Below are 20,648 nucleotides of genomic sequence, written 5' to 3' on the forward strand. Positions count from 1 at the left end.
GAAGCAGATTATTATTATAGATCATGCAGGGAGAACAAAGGGTAAAATATTTAACTGCAGCAGTGTTTGACTATATTCTGTGCAGTGAGAAAACCTGAAGTCATTTTCAAGGTCCACCATTCCTTACTTCTTTTCAGTTGGGTCAAGTTTCTAAGCTTTCTAAATCTCTGTTTTCTGGCTAATGAAAAGAAAATAGGATTCCAACGAGTCTCCTATCTACCTACTCCAGGACTTCTGTAAGGATCAAATGAGATGAGGCCCAGGAAAACACAGACATTCACAGACATTTGGTTACAGTGTAAAATGTTTCCACCTGGCTATAAAGCAAATCGTGTTCCTAGGCTGAAGAAACTCCAAGGAGGCTAGTTGCTAGGGAGAGGAAGCTGGGTGTTGCTATGTGACCTTATTACCAGGATGGACACTTAGCATATTAGCCTTTATATATAGAGATTATATACTGTCTTCCATTTTTTAAACAAATTTAAAAAACTGATTTCAGAGAGAGGAAGGGAGAGGGAGAAAGAGATAGAAACATCAATGATGAGAGAGAATCATTGATTGGTTGCCTCCTGCATGCCCCACTGGGGACCAAGCCCACAACCCAGGCATGTGCTTTGACCAGGAATCCAAGCAGGACCTCCTGGTTCATGGGCCTATGTTCAACCACTGAACCACACTGGCCAGGCTGTATATTGTTTTCTTATAATAAAGTAAGCTAGAGAAAAGAAAAAATTAAGAAAATCATAAGGAGCCGAAACCGGTTTGGCTCAGTGGATAGAGCGTCGGCCTGCGGACTGAAAGGTCCCAGGTTCTATTCCGGTCAAGGGCATGTACCTCATCCCCGGTGGGAGATGTGCAGGAGGCAGCTGATCGATATCTCTCTCATCGATGTTTCTAACTCTCTATCTCTCTCCCTTCCTCTCTGTAAAAAATCAATAAAATATATTTAAAAAAAAAAAAGAAAATCATAAGGAAGAGAAAATACAGTATTTGTTGGAAAAAAGTCCACATAGAAGTGGACCTGTGCAGTTCAAGCCCCGTTTTTCAAGGGCCAACTGCTCCTTCCTTTACAGTCGCTGCGTCCTGAGTGGGCGGCAGCAGAGCATTCTACCTACACCTCTCGGAACGGTGCTATGATTGCTCTAATTGTGGTCATGGCCAACAGGGCAGGCTCCCCGAGGCACCAATCACTATCAGAACAGTCTTCGCGGTCAAGGAGCTCACAGCATAAAACAGGGACAGAACGTTTTTAGCATCGAGGGCTGGGGAGCAAAGGGACCGGTAATAATGGTCAGATGACTCAACAATTGAGACAGCTTTGCTTTGTATTTGTAGGGTCAGTCGTAGCCATTGAATTCCATCCAATAATTATACCAATAATAAAAAATGACTTCAGGTCTGTGCGACAGCCAGTCAAAGGACAGAGCAACTATGAGGGAGAAAATAGCAGTGATTCAGTGGAACGGGGGAGGGAAATAGAAAAGAAAAGAGCAGAGACAGAGAGTCAGGGCTGGGCTTAGTCACTGGCATATCCCGAGTGCCTGGCCCTGCTGCCATCATCATGATATCAAGAGGATCATCGTATTATTATTACAGAGACACATTTTTATATACAGGCGCCCAAAGGCACAGGCACGGAATGAATTATAACCCTGGGCTAGACCTTTTAGGATATTGCATCATAAGGCTTTGAACGGCGGATGGTGCTGACCCCCTACAGGCAGAGAGCCACACAATAACGGAGGAAATTAAAAAGAGAACAATCACGCTGAACTTTCTTTCGTGAGAACAGATGAGAAATCCTGGCTGAATGGGAATGAATTAAGTTTGGGATTTGCAGTTAAGCCCAGGGAGCCTGCAGTGCTCCAAACTCCCCGAGCCATACAGAGGAAGACGCTAGATCAGTGGTTCTCAACCTGTGGGTCGAGACCCCTCGCTCCGAACTCGGCGCAGTTACTCCCCGAGCCATACAGAGGAAGACACTAGATCAGCGGTTCTCAACCTGTGGGTCGTGACCCCTTTGGGGGTCGGACGACCCTTTCACAGGGGTCGCCTAAGACCATCGGAAAACACATATATAATTACATATTGCTTTTGTGATTAATCACTATGCTTTAATTATGTTCAATTTGTAACAATGAAAATACATCCTGCATATCAGATATTTACATGACGATTCATAACAGTAGCAAAATTACAGTTATGAAGTAGCAACAAAAATAATTTTATGGTTGGGGGTCACCACAACATGAGGAACTGTATTAAAGGGTCGCGGCATTAGGAAGGTTGAGAACCACTGCGCTAGATCAAGGGCATTGGAGCAGGAAAAGGGTATTCAATGCCTGGCCCCACCAACCAGCACATGGGTGACCTTAAGTAAGTTATGTGAAAGCTTTAGCCTCCGTTTCCCCACCTGTAAAATGGGTCTAATGATACCTGCATCCCCATCTTGTGATGGGCAGACAGAGTGCCTGCTCCTTACCCAGCAATGGTTCCTGTCCCCTCCCACTGGGGCCTCATCAGCATCTGTGGCCATCGTGCTGGGGCTGCCACTCATATTGTATTCCAGATGAATGGGGCTCCCACAGTCAGGCAATGTGGTGGCCTTGACCAGGCTCAGTCCCTCTCAGGCCCCAATTGCCAAATGTGGTCCCAGCACAGGCTCCTTCATCACAGGGGGTCTAGGGCCTGGAGTGGGCCAGGCAGGGCAGGGGTGCGGGGGGGTGGGAGGGGAGGAGAAAGAGGGGAAGCATTGGCTTCGCCCATGCGGGTGGGCAGTGTGCCCAGACGCACTGCATGGAACCCGTGAGGAAGCTGACCCTTGTCCACTGGATGTGCCCCCACCTCGAGGGCCCCAGGCTGGCCCTGCTATGGTGCTGGTTAGAGGGGAAGGGCTAGGGGTCCTGGCCAAGGGAAGTTAGGCCTGTGACCACTGGCAATCAGGCTGCTCAGAGGGGCCAACTGTGCCCGGGGCCGAGCTGGATGCGGGATTTTTCTTTATTCCCCGAGTCAGGCGGCCCTGTGTGAGGCGGTTCCCATGAGCACAGTGTGGCTCCTGACTAGCGCTTAGGTGAAAACACGCTGTTTCCGTGGTACAAATCACGGCGCAGGGAGAACTCAGAGGAGGGGCCGGGAGGAGACTCCTTGATGAAACATCCAAGTTCAGGATGAAGGTTGTAGTGATCTTGTCCCTGTGGTACAGTGCCCACACCCCTGCCAGGCCACACAACCTGGGGTTAAAGTGTTAACCAGAAGGAGTGCTTACCCAAGGGGGTGAACCAATGTCCTTTATGGGCTTTTATTTCAAACCACAAACTTGAGGTTCTACCTCCCGATACCCCCTGTGACACTCTGCCCGCCCCCCACCCCCGACCCCAAAAGTGGACTGATCCTGGGGAGTGGACATAACTTACAAAGAGATTCAAAAGATGCTTCAGAGTCAGAGAGGGACTTCCACTGGGCCCTACTCTATCCCAGCATCGGGAAATAAACCATATTCTGCTCTTTGCCCAGGAAAAAAGTAAGAAATGAGTCAGCGCTGTCTACCTCGGCGTCGAAGCCAGAGTGAAGACCGCGCTGCGTGGGAGCCAGGCGTCTGGCAAGACAGGTCTCCTGACAAGAAGAGAAAACCCCGGAGGTATTAGTGTAGAACCCAAGTGGGAACCCTGTGCTAAAAGGCTCCCTTAGTGAAGGCGGCAGCGAAATAAGCTGACAGCATGTTGACAAAGGAAGGTCCTGCCCATCAGCCAATGAAGTGAAATCTCTGATAAAGCCATAGGATGCTCCCTGTCACCCCATGCGCCTGGCGGCTGGGGAATCCTGGGCAGAGTCTATGCAGGCGAGGCTGCTGACCATCCCTTCTGGGATGGCGTGTCTGCCATGTGGCTGCTCTGCACACCCTTCTTTCACTCTGTTCAGAAAGGGGGTGCTTGCCCCTAACCCCCAGGAGGAGTGGGGTGAGCACTAGGCACTGCTCCCCCACTCATGTGACTTTCCGGTTTTAAGCTGTACCTGTGTGTTGCCCTGGCCCCATGCTCTGCCTGCTGGCACCCGGAGCTGTGGAACCCACGCCCAACGGGCCAGTCCTCCCCAGGCTCAGCCTCTGCTTCTTCCACGCTCTGCGTGTCCTCCGCTGGGGCCCCTCACACAGAGAGCCTGGATTTCACAGGCCGGGTGCCGCTACTGCGGACATGAGCAGGCCCAGACCCGGGTCACAGGAAGGGCACTGTGCTTCGAGACGCCCCTGGCTTAGTCTCAGGGTGACAGACAGGAAGGCTGAGCCACACCACGACTTCCCAATTAGGTCTCGATGTGGCCATTTTGGTGACTCAGATGGCAGTGGCCATTCTCTTGCTGTCCCTTTCCGGTTTTGGAAAAGCAAGTGGTCTTCCTGATACAGCTTTTTATTTTCCTCAAGGGACTTAGTACAGCTCTTTCCGGGATGAATGAAAAAGTGCCTACTGACATCTTGATTTTCCCTGGATTGGTCTCTGTGGAGAAACCTACCTCTGTATTCTCCACAGTCCCTTTGTATCTATTCTTTCTTTCTCCTCCCTCACCCCTCCTACCCGGACTCTCACACACACTTTCTCAGTTTCTCCCCCTGCCCACCACCCTATTCCTTTATGCCAGCCGGTGGGCACACGAGTTAATTCCAGATGGTTCCGTGTGCTGACCCCGTTTCTCGGGGAGAGCATGCAAGACGCCTGCGTTACTGCCTGGAGACTCACCCAGCGGATGCTGGAGGCAGGGTGGCCTCCGGGGGAGGCCGCGGTCCCCTCGTCGGCCGCCTTCGCACTGCAGCTCTGGGGCTGTGACCACTCTGACTCTTCTTCCATTTGCTGCTCACCTTTGCTCTTCTGTTTTCTTATGATCTGGGGAGGAGGTGGGGTGACAAAGGGGGAGAGTTATGGAGAGGCCTCGGAGTCTAGGTGGCGTGACCGGGACCACCTTTGGGATTTTTCTTTCAGCCACGCGAGAGCAGCCTCAGAAGGCCAGCCTCCTTCAGATCTGTCTTATGACAAAACAGTACAACTATGGCCTTGAACATTCCACAGCACTTTACAGTTCACAAATAATCATTTTATGATGGCAACGACTTCTTCTCTTTACCAAGTGCCTATCATGTGCCAGACGCTGGGCCAGGCACCAGAGATGCTTTATCTCATTTAATCCTCAAAACACTGCTAAGAACTACAGACTGTAACTACACCTGTTGTACAGATGAGGCAACAGGCTCAGAGGTTAAGTTACCAGTTAAGGATGCACAGCTCACAAAGAGTGGAGCTGGAGCTCAAACCAGAGTCTCCGGCTGTAAATCTTGATTTTAGGAAGCATCGGGAAGGCCTGTGCAGGGGGCAGACAGCAGGAGTCATCAGGGTTGGCTTCGGCTTGCTCGCTCCGCTTGCTGTGTTGGGCACAGCCATGGGGACTGAATGAGTCCATTCATACAATGGTCTCTGGGCTCCCAACTTCCTACAGGCAGGAAGTAGCTGAGAAAACGGCTGAGCCACCAAGATGAGCATATCCTCCAATGCCTTTTTGGACCAGACAAGATGATGAAGAGGAAGGCTGAGAGCCAAGGAAAGCAATGAACTACAGTGCATTCCCTGGGCCTACTCAAGGCCCACCCCCGACCTGCAGAGTGGGGACCTGGCATGTGCACCTAGCAGGATTTCAGAAATGCTATGGACCGGTCACCTCCCGACTTTGCAGGTGGGTGGGGTAGTGTTGCTGTCCTATTCCGGCATTGTGTGTTGGTATGTGGGGACAGGTGACTTGTTTGCTTAGTTCATAGGTCTCCATCTTAAAAGGAACTGACTCTGAATCACATGTACAATGACTTTGATCTGTTATTGACTGAGGCATTTGGGGGTCGTTAGGTGGGAAGAGTGTCATGTGAAAGAGACAAGACTTACTGTGACTAAAAGGAAGACTGAATTTCTCCAATGCTCCCTTTGTTGTGTGAGTCTGTGCTTCTCCCAGGACAGGGAGGATATACAGGTGACCGTTTAATAACACAGGTATGAACTCCATGGGTCTACTTAAATGCAGATTTTTAAAAATCCACATATATGTGAATCCATGCAGTTCTAACCTGCGTGGTTCAAGGGTCAACTGTATTTTTCTTTTTTAAAAATATATTTTTATTGATTTCAGAGAGGAAGGGAGAGGGAGAGATAGAAACATCAATGATGAGAGAGAACTATTGATTGACTGCCTCCTGCACGCCCCCTACTGGGGATCCAGCCTGCAACTTGGGCAAGTGACCTGGCCAGGAATTGAATAAACTGTGACCTTCTGGTTCATGGGTCAACACTCAACCACTGAGCCACACCAGCCGGGCTTACCTGTTTTTTTCTTACTGCAGTTGAGAATCTGCATAAGCAGAAAACTGACTTATTTTATACATGGCTTTTCAACTGCACAGATGGTTGGCACCCTAACTCCCACAGTGTTCGAGGATCAAGTGTATCTCCCACCTTTGGCTTTGTGTTGACTATGTGCCTGGCTTTGGCCAATGACATGTGAGGAGGGAGTGGGCTACAGGGAGTTATGGCTGAGCCTAGGCCTTGATAGACGTCACTGGCTTCCTCTGGCTGCCTTGTGCTTGGTCATGGTCATGAGTAGCTGATGAGGTAAATGAGGTAGGGCCCCAGAGTGAACACACTTGACCCCAACCCACTGCTTTAGATGGAGCCAGTACAGATGCATGAGCGAGAAAGAAACTGTGGTACAATAAAAAATATATTTGCTGTTAGACTGATTCCAGGTACAGAGCTTCAAAAATCCTTGGAATATTTTGAGTGATAAGAGTGTCCTTGTTATGCTAATGAGGTGACTCATGGCCAGGGCCACTAGATAGGAGGAGGCTGGTGGCTAAAAAAAACAACCAACCAGAGAAAGACAAATACCATACTATTTCACTTACATGCAGAATCTTAAAAACAAAATAAAAGGACAAACCAAACAGAAACATATTCATAGATATAGAGAGCAAATGGATAGTTGCCAGATTGGATAGGATTGGCTGATGGGTGAAAAAGGTGAGAGATGAAGAAGTACAAATTGGTAGTCACAAAACAGTCATGGGATGTAAAGTACAGCATAGGGAATATACTCAGTAATTCTGTAATAACTATGTATGGTATCAGGTGGGTATTAAACTTATTGGGGTGACCATTTCATAAATGTCTAATCCAGGGGTGGGCAAACTTTTTGACTCGAGGGCCACAATGGGTTCTTAAACTGGACCGGAGGGCCGGAACAAAAGCATGGATGGAGTGTTTGTGTGAACTAATATAAATTCAAAGTAAACATCATTACATAAAAGGGTACGGTCTTTTTTTTTTTTTAGTTTTATTCATTTCAAACGGGCCGCATCTGGCCCGAGGGCCGTAGTTTGCCCACGGCTGGTCTAATCACTAAGTTATAACCTGAAACTAATATAATATTGTATGTCAACTGTAATTGAAAAGCAATTAAAACCCCAATCCTGTAAACCAAGGAACTTTAAGCTCTACCCCAACCTCTGGGGAGGGGACAGGGACTAAAGATTGAGTTCATGCAGGTGGTCAATGACTTAAGCCAGCGGTGCTCAACCTGTGGGTTGTGACCCCTTTGGCGGTCGAACGACCCTTTCACAAGGGGTCGCCTAAGACCATCCTGCATATCAGATATTTACATTACGATTCATAACAGTAGCAACATTACAGTTATGAAGTAGCAACGAAAATAATTTTATGGTTGGGTCACAACATGAGGAACTGTATTTAAAGGGCCAGAAGGTTGAGAACCACAGACTTAAGCAATTATGCCTACTTAATGAAGCCTCTATTAAAAACTCTGAAACACTGAGGCTTGGGGAGCTTCCTAGCTGGTACAGGCACAGAGAGGGCATGGACAGTTTGTACACCCCTTCCGCAGATCTTGTGGTCCCATCATCTCTTCCACTGGCTGTTCATTTGTATCTTTTATAATAATAAAGAGGTCATTGTAACCATAGCACTTTCCTGCGTTCTATCAGTTGTTCTAGCAAATTATCCAAATTGAGGGAGGGTCATCGGAAGCCCTGAATTTGTAGAGGGCTGGGCAGACGTGGGTGACGTGGGGATTCCCTTAGACTTGCACTGGCATCTTGTGGGACTGAGCCCTTCACGTGTGGCGTCTGTGCTAACTCTGCCTCGTGTCAGAACTGAATGGAATTCTCGGGGTTGGCGTACTGGCTGTGAAACACAGAAATAAGCCTGTTTAAAGCCACAGAGTTTTTGGGGTGGGTGGTTTCTAAGTTGTCATTACTGATACACCTGGCAAAGGACAGTTTAGGCAACGTAGGTAGCAGGGGGTGACTGCAAGCTTTTTCTGCAAAAGACTGTTTGAGAAGTGTAAGAAGAGGATACCCACACATGCACACACGCACACACATGTACACAGGCATGCACACACATGTACACAGGCATGCACATACACACAAAGCTCAGGAAACAGGAAGCCAGTGAGTAACCTGCTCAGTGCTGAATTCCTGGCTCCCCACCCACCAGCTCCATCCCCAAAGGCAAACACACTCCATCCTTTGTCTTAGATTTTGCAGTGCAATCCCTCTGCATTAGCCTCCAGAGCACAGAGGACAAGACGACAAGGCACAGAAATGGTGCCCAAGACAACAACCACACCAGTGGTTGCTCTACAGCTCTCGGGAGGCCCTGCTCTGGGCCAGGGTGGTAAGTTGCCGTCATCGGATGGCCGGGCCACCTACCTTCTGCAAGATAGTCGTGGCCAGCTCCTCAGTCAGCTCCTCCTTGTGGTCCCGCAAGTAACTGGCCTCATTCTGCTTGTCCTGCAGAGGGAGGGAACAGAATGGCCGATTGCTGGGCAGGTTTGGGGTACAATCACTTTCGTGGGAGTGAGAGGTTGACACTGGTTTCCTGACAACCAGCACTTTTCTCCGGCAGCCAGGACCCCGACCCACACCACCCCAGAGAGGAGAAGGGGGTCCATACCAGGCTGTCCCCATAGGCTTCTGCTTTGGAAATCGCCTCCTCGATGGCCTCTTCGGCCACACGTAAGGCAACAGCCAATGTGTCCATCATGCTGTGTCCTAGGAAACAGAACAGAGGTCGCTTTCTGAAAGGGAATGACAAGTAAAATGACGGCTCCACTCGAAGCTCTTCTGCTTAGCTCTTCTGCTCAGACCTCTGGGGAAGGAGCTGAAGTGTCGGAAAAGGCTTTATTTGAAACTAGAAATTTGTTTTTGCTTTTAACCTCTGCTCCGAGGGAACTATTACACTGGTATAAAAAAGTAGAAGTTAATCAGTAAGTGGTACATTCTTTATAAGAATACTTTAATATGAAGTGCCCAGGTATGTTGATTTTTATATTCCAACTCCAAACACTCACTAGTTGATCACCAAGTATCTGGCGGTTGGGTAGCAAATGCACTTCTCTAGGCCACACCTTGGATTTACTCATCTATTTTGATGACGGATCCATACAAATGGCAACCCCTGGAGACTCCCACACAGCAATACATAGTTGTATCAAGTGTTCACAATGCAACTGGGAGATCTGGACAGAATCTCCCAGTAGAAGGTGCTTCTATTCTTCCACCCTTCCATTAGCTGTAAATTCTTAAGCAAGTTTACCTTCTGATTGCCTATAAAATGTTGAATCACTGCCTGAAACACTTCCTTCATTCTCCAGGTTTGTCTCAAAAAAGCTTCCTCCTGGGGGAGGGGGAAGAAAGGAGAGAGTGAGAAATCATGATTATCAAAGGTCTTCAGGGAGCACAGATGCACCAAATTGGCAAACCACCATTACCCACCTGAAGTTAGCCCTGCTAACAGGTTAGGGAATCACTGGGTTACACAACAATGCTACACTTTTGGATCAATCACATTTTTCTTCTCACATTGATGATTCCTGGTGTAGCATTGCTACCACCCCAACTTTCTTCCAGTACCTTCTTTGGAGGCAATGTGGAATCCAAGACAGGAAAATGGATTGAATTCAGAGAAATGTGAGGTCAACTCCTGGACCTGCAAGTTATTAGTCATGTGACCTTGAGCAAGCACCCTTAGATGAATTGAAGATGGAACCATTTATTCAGAATTCTCCTGAACAAATTATAGAGAAATTGGCTGTGCCTGAGGATTACCCAGAGAGCTTTAAACAATATCTGTACGGAGTCCCCTCCAGAGATTCAGAAGTAATTGGCTGAGCATTGGAAGATGATCTGGGCACTGGGTTTTTGTTTTTTTTTAAGCACCCGAGGTCCCAGTACCAATATTGCATCCTCTAGCCCGTGGTCGGCAAACCGCGGCTCACGAGCCACATGCGGCTCTTTGGCCCCTTGAGTGTGGCTCTTCCACAAAATACCACGTGCGGGCGCGCACGTACAGTGCGATTGAAACTTCGTGGCCCACGTGCAGAAATCGGTATTTTGGGGAAGAGCCACACTGAAGGGGCCAAAGAGCAGCATGTGGCTCGCGAGCCGCAGTTTGCCGAGCTGCAGTTTGCCGAGCACTGCCCTAGGTGATTCTAATGGGTAGTCAGGATTGAGGATGGCAGATGGCAACCATACAAGGGTGTTGGGTTGTAGCTAGAAGACAACGGTAATGACTCCCCACTCATCTCACATAACCAGGAGGCCACGTAAGCACTTGAGGTGGGACTAAATTTTCTAGGTGGCGTGCAGAATAAATCTCATTGTTTTGAGATCATGGCTTTACAGGCTTGAGTACCATCTCATAAAGTGTCTCCTGTCAGCTTGTTTTCATGTTTATCAAGAGGAAATCGTAATTAAAATGGAGACACCAATCATATTAAAGCAACCAATTCTAATATGTCTATGAAGTGTCTTGGTACCTACAAAATGCTTTAAGACTGAACTAGCTAGTGCAATATGGAGATCATAATCTATGCCGGGCATTGAGCCTTGCTTTGAGAACACAGAGACAAAGGAGCTGTTGTCTCCACGTGGCCCGGCAGGAGCGAAGCTTAGTCAACCATCACCGGATGCAGTGTGCTAAGTGCTGTGACTGAGCGCCAGGTGAGAGAAGTGGTGAATCGCCGAGGGCCCGGGACCTACATCTGTTCCAATCACGGCAGACAGTTATTCCCAGCAAACGATCATCCTTTGACAATGACACTGGAGGATTTCAAAGCCCTGAGCTGGCCCACTTGGGATTCGTGTCAGCCTGCTCCACTGGTGGGGCCACTGGGAGAAATGGAATGAGATCAGAATTGTGTTCTGTGCTGTGAGAGTCTCTACACAGGTTTGTTTCCTTTCCATTTGCATTAAGCCCTACAGAACGCCGATGAGATTTGAATTTGGGGACACATAAAGGGGTCCCTAAAGCAGACCGGAGGATGTACAAGAGAGGAAAGAAAAGATGGCATGCAAATGAGTGAGCCGATTCTATTCTGAAACTTTCTTGAGAAATATTTTTGGGTTCAAAAATTACTGTGACCACCTTTACTTTAAATTTCTCTTTTCTGCCTCCATTTCTAGAAACATATTTTTAGAAAACCCTACAAAGAGAAGATAAAAATAATAGGTGGCAACCTTGGGCACTGCTCTCTTCGCCATAGGCAGAAAGACAGAGATTCTAACTACCACCACAAAAGGCGCTAATGACTCCAGGTTTAATGCTTCCATCCTGTTTTGGAGAATACAAAACAATGATGGTGAAAAAGCTCTAAATGAGATGGAGGAGATTCGCCCTCACCTCTTTCTTGTGCATAAAAAGCATTCACCCGTGTCAGCAAAGTGATAGGGGAAAAACCTCCCGCTAGACAGGAAAAAACAGCCTTTCTTTGGAAGAGGTGCTTTTTATATTCTGACAACAATTTCTTTGTACTGGCTGGTCTACTAGAACTATAGCATATACACTGAGTGGCCAGATTATTATGACCACCTGACGTTTGTAGGCAAATTAGCTATAATTTCGAGCTAAAGTTGCTAGAGGGCCAGACCATTATAAATAGGGAAGCAGGTTGTTTACCACAACAGTAGAAGTGATTTTTTTCTGAAGATAAGGGTAAACAACGCGATTTAACAGCCTTTGAATGTGGGAGATATATATATACTACTTCCTCATTCTGGTTTAGCTACATTGGCTGTTTGAACTGAATAAAACAGCGTACGCAGGTGTCATCCTTCAAGCTTTCTGGAGGAAGCTGACATTTTTCTCACTCTCCCTTCCCCTCACGTTCGGGGCCTGGTACAGAGACCGTTTTGGAGTAGGAGGAAAGGGAAGTGGAGGCCATATTCTCCGAGTGCGGACCTAGTCTACACAATCGACCCAAGATGACTTCCTGATGCTGTAATCATTAGGGAAAGATGATTAAGAATCTTTTATTTCTAAGGATCCAGAATTAGAATGTCCACAATTTGCAGCCATACTTTGGTCCTCCTAGCTCCTAATCTACCCAGCCCACTGGAGCTGCTGGGACCAAAAGACTCAGAACTTAAGAGAAGGTTTTATTTATGTCCTGTTTTGGCTCCTCACTAGAAGGGGGATATTTAAGGAGCTCGTTCTGTCCAGGTGAGTGTGCCTCAGCATACGGGGCCTCCAGGCAAGGCCTTCTTCTACCCCCCACCGCCCGCCCCCCAAGGACTCCCAGAGCAAGAGGCAGCCAGCATACCGAGGATGTCGAAGCCTGCTCCACTCTCCAGCCGGTGTTTCCTGTACAGGTTTTTCAGGACCTTGGCGCTGCCAAAGCGCTTGAAGCGGCTCTTCACATTATTGTAGAACCATTCCAGAGACTGGGTTCGCAGGAGCCTGAGGGAAACACAGAATCACAGGAGAGAACATCTGAATTACAAGATAAGATGGCTGAATGGTGGATGGCAAAGGTTGCCGCCTGGGGGGTTGGGGGGAGTCCATGGATTCCACAGATCGGCTGTTGAGACTTGTGCCCTAGCGACTCCATGGGGGTGAGATGGGAGAAGAGCTTTGAAGGAGGCTGGAGTGTAAGGGCTAAAAACCAACGGAAACACCGTTGCCCAAGAAAGGTCTATGGAAGAATCCATTTTTGAAGCGGCCTGGTGGTGGATGTCAGGGTACCCTCTGTTCCTTCTAGAACTTTCCCAGGTGTCACTCACAGGGCTTGGGCCCAGCAGCCATTCTGGCCTTGGCAGGACCTGCCCTGCTGTCCCCATCTGGCCCTCAAGGAGGCTTCTCCAGACTTGTGGCCACTGGCACTGGCCTCCCTGAACTTTCCCATCTCTCAGGCGGTCTCCGTGGCTCTCGGCTCCACTCTCGAGCTTGATTCATTCCTCTTTGTACGGTTCGGAGAGTTTGACGCATACACAACCAGGCAGTTGTCAACCAGGGGGATGGGGAGGGGGGAGGGGGAAAGAAATGATTTCTTTTAGCCTCAGCTGTCTGGAGGCAGGAATAAAGGTTATTTGAATATGGCTTTTCTTTTGCCTTCTTATTTAAAAAGCTGATCGGGACTTCTTTCTTTTACTTGTCAGAACCAATGTGAAGTAAGAGAATTCAACAGAGTTCATTTGAAAGAGCTGCAGTTCTTGCTCCAGCTGCAGAAATTTGCACTCCAAGCTACGCCGGCCCAGAAGGGCCAGCTTGCATCTTCCGGTGCTGATTAGCATGACGGAGACGGCAAAGAACAGTCAACACTTATGGATTCTTTCCCCACCTCATCACTCAGTGTGTGGCCTGGAAGATGTCAGTTTATCTCCCTGCATCTCATCTCCCTCGTCCTCAGAATACAAATGATCACAGCTTTTTGCAACCGAATTTCCAGCACCACACAGTTGCATCCGATACTGCCTCACCTCTCAGGTCCTGACACATCAATGTGCCAGTTCTGCTCTGATAACATCTTCACGCTCGTATTAAGAAATGTGCCCAATGCCTACATTTTTGGTTTAGTCACCTGTTTCATTAGTGGTAACATCATGCTCTATACCAGTGGTTCTCAACCTTCTGGCCCTTTAAATACAGTTCCTCAACTGTGACCCAACCCTAAAATTATTTTCGTTGCTACTTCATAACTGTAATGTTGCTACTGTTATGAATCGTTATGTAAATATCTGATATGCAGGATGGTCTTAGGCGACCCCTGTGAAAGGGTCATTCGACTGCCAAAGGGGTCGCGACCCACAGGTTGAGAACCGCTGCTCTATACTATAGAATCTATAGCAGTGAGGGCGAACCTTTTGAGCTCGGCGTGTCAGCATTTTGAAAAACCCTAACTTAACTCTGGTGCCGTGTCACATATAGAAATTTTTTGATATTTGCAACCATAGTAAAACAAAGACTTATATTTTTTTATATTTATTTTATATATTTAAATGCCATTTAACAAAGAAAAATCAACCCAAAAAATGAGTTCGCGTGTCACCTCTGACACGTGTGCCATAGGTTCGCCATCACCGGTCTATAGTGAGGTGTTTCCCCTTCCAATTAAGGCCCAAGCTGGTTGTTGGAGTCTCTGTGGCTCCCAAGCAGTGTTAACGTCCTCACTCCCATCCCCTCCTCAAACAATCCCATGTATAGTCCACCGGCACTGCCCTCCAAGGTCCCAAACCTTCCTGTGAAGTCAAGGGGCCATGCCATCGATCTTCGCTCAGGTGCTATTTCAGCCCATAATGGATGTGCTCGCCCCCTGCACTGTTTCCGAAATGCCGTTTCTCCTGTGGCTCCCATGATACTCTGACTTTCAGAATGCTTGCTTCCCTTCTCAATCCCCGCCCTTTGTAATGACTTGTATGTGTTGGGAGTTTGGAGGAACAACAGAATAAAACCTTTTCATATTAAAGAATAAAGAGATAAACCAAGCCATTTAGAAGTATGAAGATAAATACCAAAACAAAGCTAAAGTTGAAAATGATTGCATTTAGCAAGCAGGACTAGGGTGGAGGTGGGGGGAAAGGGACTACTGTGTTTTTATTTGTTGTTGTTGTTTTTTTGTACCATAAATCAAGAGAACTAGCTGATATTTTATGTAGGTACATCTATGACTTTGATGACCATAACATTAAATACAGATCCAAGGATTTAGCTCTTGGCTTAAGGACCCTGAGAAGTCCCTTAATGTCCCTTCTGGGCGGTAGACACTTAGCATTCTGCAGGAGCTCTGTGAAAATCCAGGCTGAAACAATGAAATCCCCGAGAACACACATGTCCCCTCCGTTGCTGCCCATAAAGCCCAAGTGTAGAATGAGCCTGGAATAGGTCAGCACCCTCCCATTCAGACCCGACTCTCCTACTCCCGGCTGCAATACAGTAGGAGTCCAGCCGCAGACTCAGACGTCTGCAGCGAAGACAGCCACACCTGCAGCACTCGCCCCATCAGGGTTGTTTTAGCAGCAGCAGAATACATTCCTCCTGTGTTTGCCATGTAGTCAATCAAGAGAGGAGAAATACAGTTTTCTATCTTTTAAATAAAACCAGCAGTACAAAATGTCCCTTTAAAGTCATCGCTTAAATGTTTGCACAGATACTCATATGCAAAACGCTGAAAACGTATGCACCAAATAGGACCAAAACGACCCGGTCCTGTAGAAAACATCAATGACAACAACCAGGCAGCCTACAGGAAAGGATTATAGTACATAATCAATAAGAGGAAGCTAAGAAATAAAGGGCAAGTCAATATGGTTTAATTACGAAAATTACCGGAAGCAGTGGGTTTCTCTCTGTCAAGTTCTTCTACCCAGATCTAGTTCAGGTGTCTTGAGATTGAATTAAATGCCAGGTCACAGATAATGGGGGTCCCCAAATCTTCACTCCATGTCCTCCTGGCCAGAAATACCCAAAGACAGAGCATGAACCAAGAATCCTTCTGAGGAAGACACAGGGCTCCCGGCAGAGAGCTACCCCCGAGCGAAGGCGCAGCACACTGCCACCATCTGTTTCTATTACCGGCTTCCGAAGGGAGGTGACGGGGAGCTGTGAAACCGCAGACAACCAAGCTGAGAAAAACCCATCAACCCGTGCGAGGTGGGAGGGAGAGGGACCAAAACTCATTTAAAGCTGCCCAATTGAATAGAACTTTGTGGGGGAAATGTCATGTGAATTTTTGCTTGTATCTATTTTTTAAAAAAAATATTTTTTATTGATTTCAGAGAGGAAGGGAGAGGGAGAGAGAAATAAAAATATCAATGATGAGAGAGAGAGAATCATTGATCGGCTGCCTCCTGCATGCCCTACACTGGGGATCGAGCCCGCAGCCTGGGCATGTGCCCTGACTGGGAAATGAACCATGACCTCCTGGTTCAAAGGTCGATGCTCAACCACGGAGCCATGCTGGCCGGGGTAATTTTTTTTTTTTTACTTTCTTGCTTTGCAGATTCAAGATCCTGTTATATAGAAACACCCAGGACGTGGTTTCATCACGTACTTTCTCATCAGTCAGACCACGGGGTCTGCTTTGCTAAATGTTCTCAACATAGACATTCCTGCCATAGCTGCAAGAGCCAGAGCAGGGGGTGGGGGGAGGAAGGAGTGGAAGAGAACCCCGGGGGTCTCAGGCAGGGCGAGCGGGCACTCTTCCCTGGGGAGCACAGGAGGGTGTGCACACGTTTTGCCCCGTCCATACTGACTCCGGTGTGTGCAAATGTAGCTACAGCGTGAGGTATGGACGTGACCACTCACTGGCTGTGACCACAGGCAGTTTATTTTGCTTTTTGGAGCTTCAGCAGCCTCATTTGTACAATAGGCATCATTCCCACCGCCACCTTGTTGAAAGGATGAAACAGACCATCATCCGTGTGGTGCTTTATAATACTTAGTATATTTTAGACCGTAAATATTAGTACCACCTCCTCTGCAGAGCAGTTAGTAATAAGCACAGGTAACGTGTTGCTTTGACCACACAAATGATAGAGATTATCACAGAATATTTCTTTGTGACCCCAGGCACTTGCTTTAAATGTGCCCCTTGCAACGTCCCTCCTGTTCTGCTGCAAGACTCCCTCCCTTGTATGTAGGGAGGATGAATTCAGGACGCCACCAGCGCAGAAGGTTCTACAGCAGTGGTTCTCAATCTTCCTAATGCTGCGACCCCTTAATACAGTTCCTCATGTTGTGGTGACCCCCAATTTCATTGTTACAAATTGAACATAATTAAAGCATAGTGATTAATCACAAAAACAATATGTAATTATATATGTGTTTTCCGATGGTCTTAGGCGACCCCTGTGAAAGGGTCGTTCGACCCTCAAAGGGGTCGTGACCCACAGGTTGAGAACCACTGTTCTACAGGAACAGCTGCCTAACTGCCCAATGCCATCCCCAGAGCCAGGTGGGCCAGTCTGTTCTCTGCCCAAGACCTGGGTTGATTTTTCAGGTAAGATTTCATCCTGGGGCTAAATAAAACAGAAGGTCTTGATTCGAAATTTCTGCTCAAACACACACACACACACACACACACACACACACACACACACGCATGCACAAAGGGAGCAGAACATTTGATAGGAAAGGGCCGGAAGCTTCTCTCTACAGGATCTAGGCATGGTTTTGAAGAATGCTTTCCCCTTGATTATGAAGCGGCAGGTAGAATATTCTGCAAGTGATCATATGAGCTCCCACCCCTGTGTGAGTGCGTGTGCATGACTCAGGTACCCACTGGGGACCCAGGGCTCCTGCGTACAGCCCACAACTGCTACACAGACAGCGCCTGCTGAGAAAGGACCTCAGATAAGCCAAGAGCATTCAGGAGGAGAGGAGGAAATTGGTTCTTTCCTGCCCGCTGCCAACTACCCGCATCCTCAGCCGGCGGGTCCCTTTCTTCCAGACAAGTGCACGTGTGCAAAATTCTGTCTACACTCTGCTGGAATGTACTGCATTAGGATTGGGTTCTGTTGACTTATACAGGATATAAACACAAACTCTGGAAAGGCACCGGCCTCCCCCACTCATTTTCATGCAAAAATTCAGTTATGGCCACTTCTTACCAAAACAGGAACACATTTATATTCTGCAAATCGAACACGAACTTTATGTACTTCTGGTCAAAGGTAAATCTCCAAAAAGAGGCTGCTGCTGTTGGTTGATTTGAAAAATAAACTGAAATCGTGGCGTGACCTCTGATGGGGCCCGACGGGAGTCATCCGACTGCCAATCTATCCGGACTCGTCATTGGCGGTGAAGGTGCTGGCGGGCCTGACTCGCAGGAAGTGCCGTAACCAACCCGAATGGAGGTTTCCAGGGTTGGACAGGTGAGAGCAGATGGAGAACACTGGAATTCTCTAATATTCTTCCAGCCTGATCCCTCCAGCAACATTTCTGTTCTCATAAGTCATGGAGCTCATCTTCATCGAGGTCCACACCGCCCCTTTGTACCTGTTGTCAACGGAGGATCACAAATCCCCTTCCCAGTGTCCAAGCTACTGGAGAAGGGACCTTCCAGTAGGTTCTGTGGCGACCCCAAGCCTCTCTGCTGTTGGCTGCCTCCTGAGGGACTCAGGAAGCCTGAGCTCGGGGGCCGGGTGGGGACACTCTCCTCAGGGCTGGAAATCGTGCTCATTTCTTACTCTCCCACCTCCGGAGTGGGCGCCTGGCCAAAGACACCAAGTGTGGAGGAGGTGGTGGTGGGCTGCTTTCTATTTTGTTAGCAGTATCCGCCACGGTGGACTCCAAGGCTTTGAATAGCAAGATCTGGTACATCTGTCTACAGCCAAAAATATCTCTCGAGAAAAGCCTTGAATAACTTGCTGGTAGAGGGGCCTTTTGGCTGTTCTCACCCAAACTGAAACCACTGCCCAGGATTCCAGTAAGAACCTCAGAGTCTATCCTTTGGAAAGTCTTCAGATTTTCGAATTCCTGAGAGCACCACATGCAGAGGGTAAGCGTGTCAACTAGAGAGCCAGCCTACCCTGAGCAAACCCTGAGCACTTCCTGCCCGTGAGACCTCGGGCAAGTTCCTTGACCTCTTTCCTTAGTTGCAGCATCTGTCAAATGGGTGCACGACTACTATTACTACTACTACTGCTACTACTGCCTTATGGAGTTGCTATGAGGGCAACCAAGTGCTTAGAACAGTGATCCGGCACAGAGTAAGCGCTCGGTACTGTTAGCTGTTACACACAAAAGCAGTTTCCCATTTCCACAAGCCTTTTCAGTTGTGGTTGGCCGTGGGCTCTGAGATCCGAGGCCCAGCCTCTGAAGACATTGAAAGCTTCCATGGCAACAGCTGAGCCTTTTCTGCGGGTGCTGGCAGGGCTGCTGATCCCCCGGCACACGGATGCAGACAGCAAGGAGTTAGGACGATGGGCGGAGCGTGTTGCTTCACCCAAACATTAAACCAGGGGCTTTGCCAAGCGGCACAGCTGCTGTACTCGGAGCGCCCAGGTTTTCCTTACAGTTGTCACTGTGCCTCGCAAAGAACGTTTTCCTCATTTCAAAGATGCTGATGCCTTTGCCCAGTGCTCCATCCTTGCCTGTGCTCTCAGCCTGCTGCTCCAACATGGGGGGCTCTGGGCAGATCTGCTGGGATGAGCCCCATATCCCCGGCTGCTCTCACAGTGGCTCACCTAGGGCTGATCCAGACACTCCTGTATGCAGTTCTGGCCTGAAATCACACAGGAGTTCTGGCCTGGATGGCCACGCTGTCATCATAGACCGTTGAAAACAATCTTCAATTTCTTTGGTCACTGAGAGGAGGGTTTTGTTGGAGGAGAGTTGAAATCAGGGGCTGGAGATCATTTGCAGAGATCTCCCCACGGGATTCGCATGCCACCTTTGTCATGTGCTACACTTGCCTTCATCTCCTATTGCAGTGAGGATTAGGGCATAGGAGAGGCACCTTCAGTCGGAAGAGAAAAGTGGAAACAATCCCAGCCTAGATTCAGAGAGCTGGTTCCAGCCCAGCTCTGTCACATGGCGGCTATGTGACCACGCTCAGGTCACCTCCCTTACTGAGCCTAGTTTTCTTATCTCGGGCACTCCACAACCGCATGCAGTGGGAATTATAGTTTAAGTTGGAACATAAATTTTAAAAATACTAAATCCTCATCCAAGGATATGTTTCTATTAATTTTAGAGAGAAAAGAAGGAAGAGAAAGAGATAGATAAGGTAGATAGAAATAGAGATAGATAGATAGATAGATAGATAGATAGATAGATAGATAGATAGATACATCGTCGATGTGAGAGAGAAACATCGATCGGTTGCCTCCTGCATGTGCCCATACTGGGGAACGATGCTGCAACCTTTCTGGTGTGTGGGACAATGCTCCAACTGACTGAGCGATCCATCCAGGGCAAGTTCAGGATTTGACTGCCATTTGGGGCGCATCCAGGTGTGGTGCAGCCTGAGAAAACAAAACCAGGGGGGCCAACCTTTGAAGGGTTAGAGGTCACCGGTACGGTCTGGGCTTGGGGTTGGTGTGTGTGTTGGGGGCTTGGGAGGAGGGACAGAGGGGTGAGGTGCTATGCTGTACAGCCTAAATGTATCTGAGAGAAAAGGGGGAGGGTGTGTATGTGAGAGAATGAGAAAGAGACCAACACTATGCCTATCATGTATACAGGTTTCAGAGCAGGTCGGATGAGGAGAGAGGCAGGAGGGGGAAGGGAAAGAGGAGAGAACTGGGAGGGGAGGACGGGAAAAGGAGGAGGAAGAGGGACTGTGGAGTGTATGAGATAGATGTTGTGTGAGAGCGTATTGTGAGTGTG

The 20,648-nt window shown here is 48.2% G+C and overlaps 1 protein-coding gene across 1 annotated transcript in view; it reads right to left on the bottom strand.

Moving 5' to 3' along the window:
- The window catches only part of MYRIP (myosin VIIA and Rab interacting protein), a 159,399-nt gene that overhangs the window by 40,875 nt on the left and 97,876 nt on the right, over positions 1 to 20,648 (bottom strand). Inside the window, exons 5-9 of the mRNA XM_014534937.1 lie at positions 12,646 to 12,782; positions 9,642 to 9,722; positions 9,000 to 9,097; positions 8,756 to 8,836; positions 4,731 to 4,874 (exon numbers count right to left, since the gene is read on the bottom strand). Of these exons, the coding sequence (XP_014390423.1) occupies positions 4,731 to 4,874; positions 8,756 to 8,836; positions 9,000 to 9,097; positions 9,642 to 9,722; positions 12,646 to 12,782 (541 nt within the window). The remainder of the gene's footprint in view (positions 1 to 4,730; positions 4,875 to 8,755; positions 8,837 to 8,999; positions 9,098 to 9,641; positions 9,723 to 12,645; positions 12,783 to 20,648) is intronic.

This window comes from Myotis brandtii, unplaced genomic scaffold (genome assembly GCF_000412655.1).
Source record: "Myotis brandtii unplaced genomic scaffold, ASM41265v1 scaffold134, whole genome shotgun sequence".
Lineage (NCBI taxonomy): Eukaryota > Metazoa > Chordata > Mammalia > Chiroptera > Vespertilionidae > Myotis > Myotis brandtii.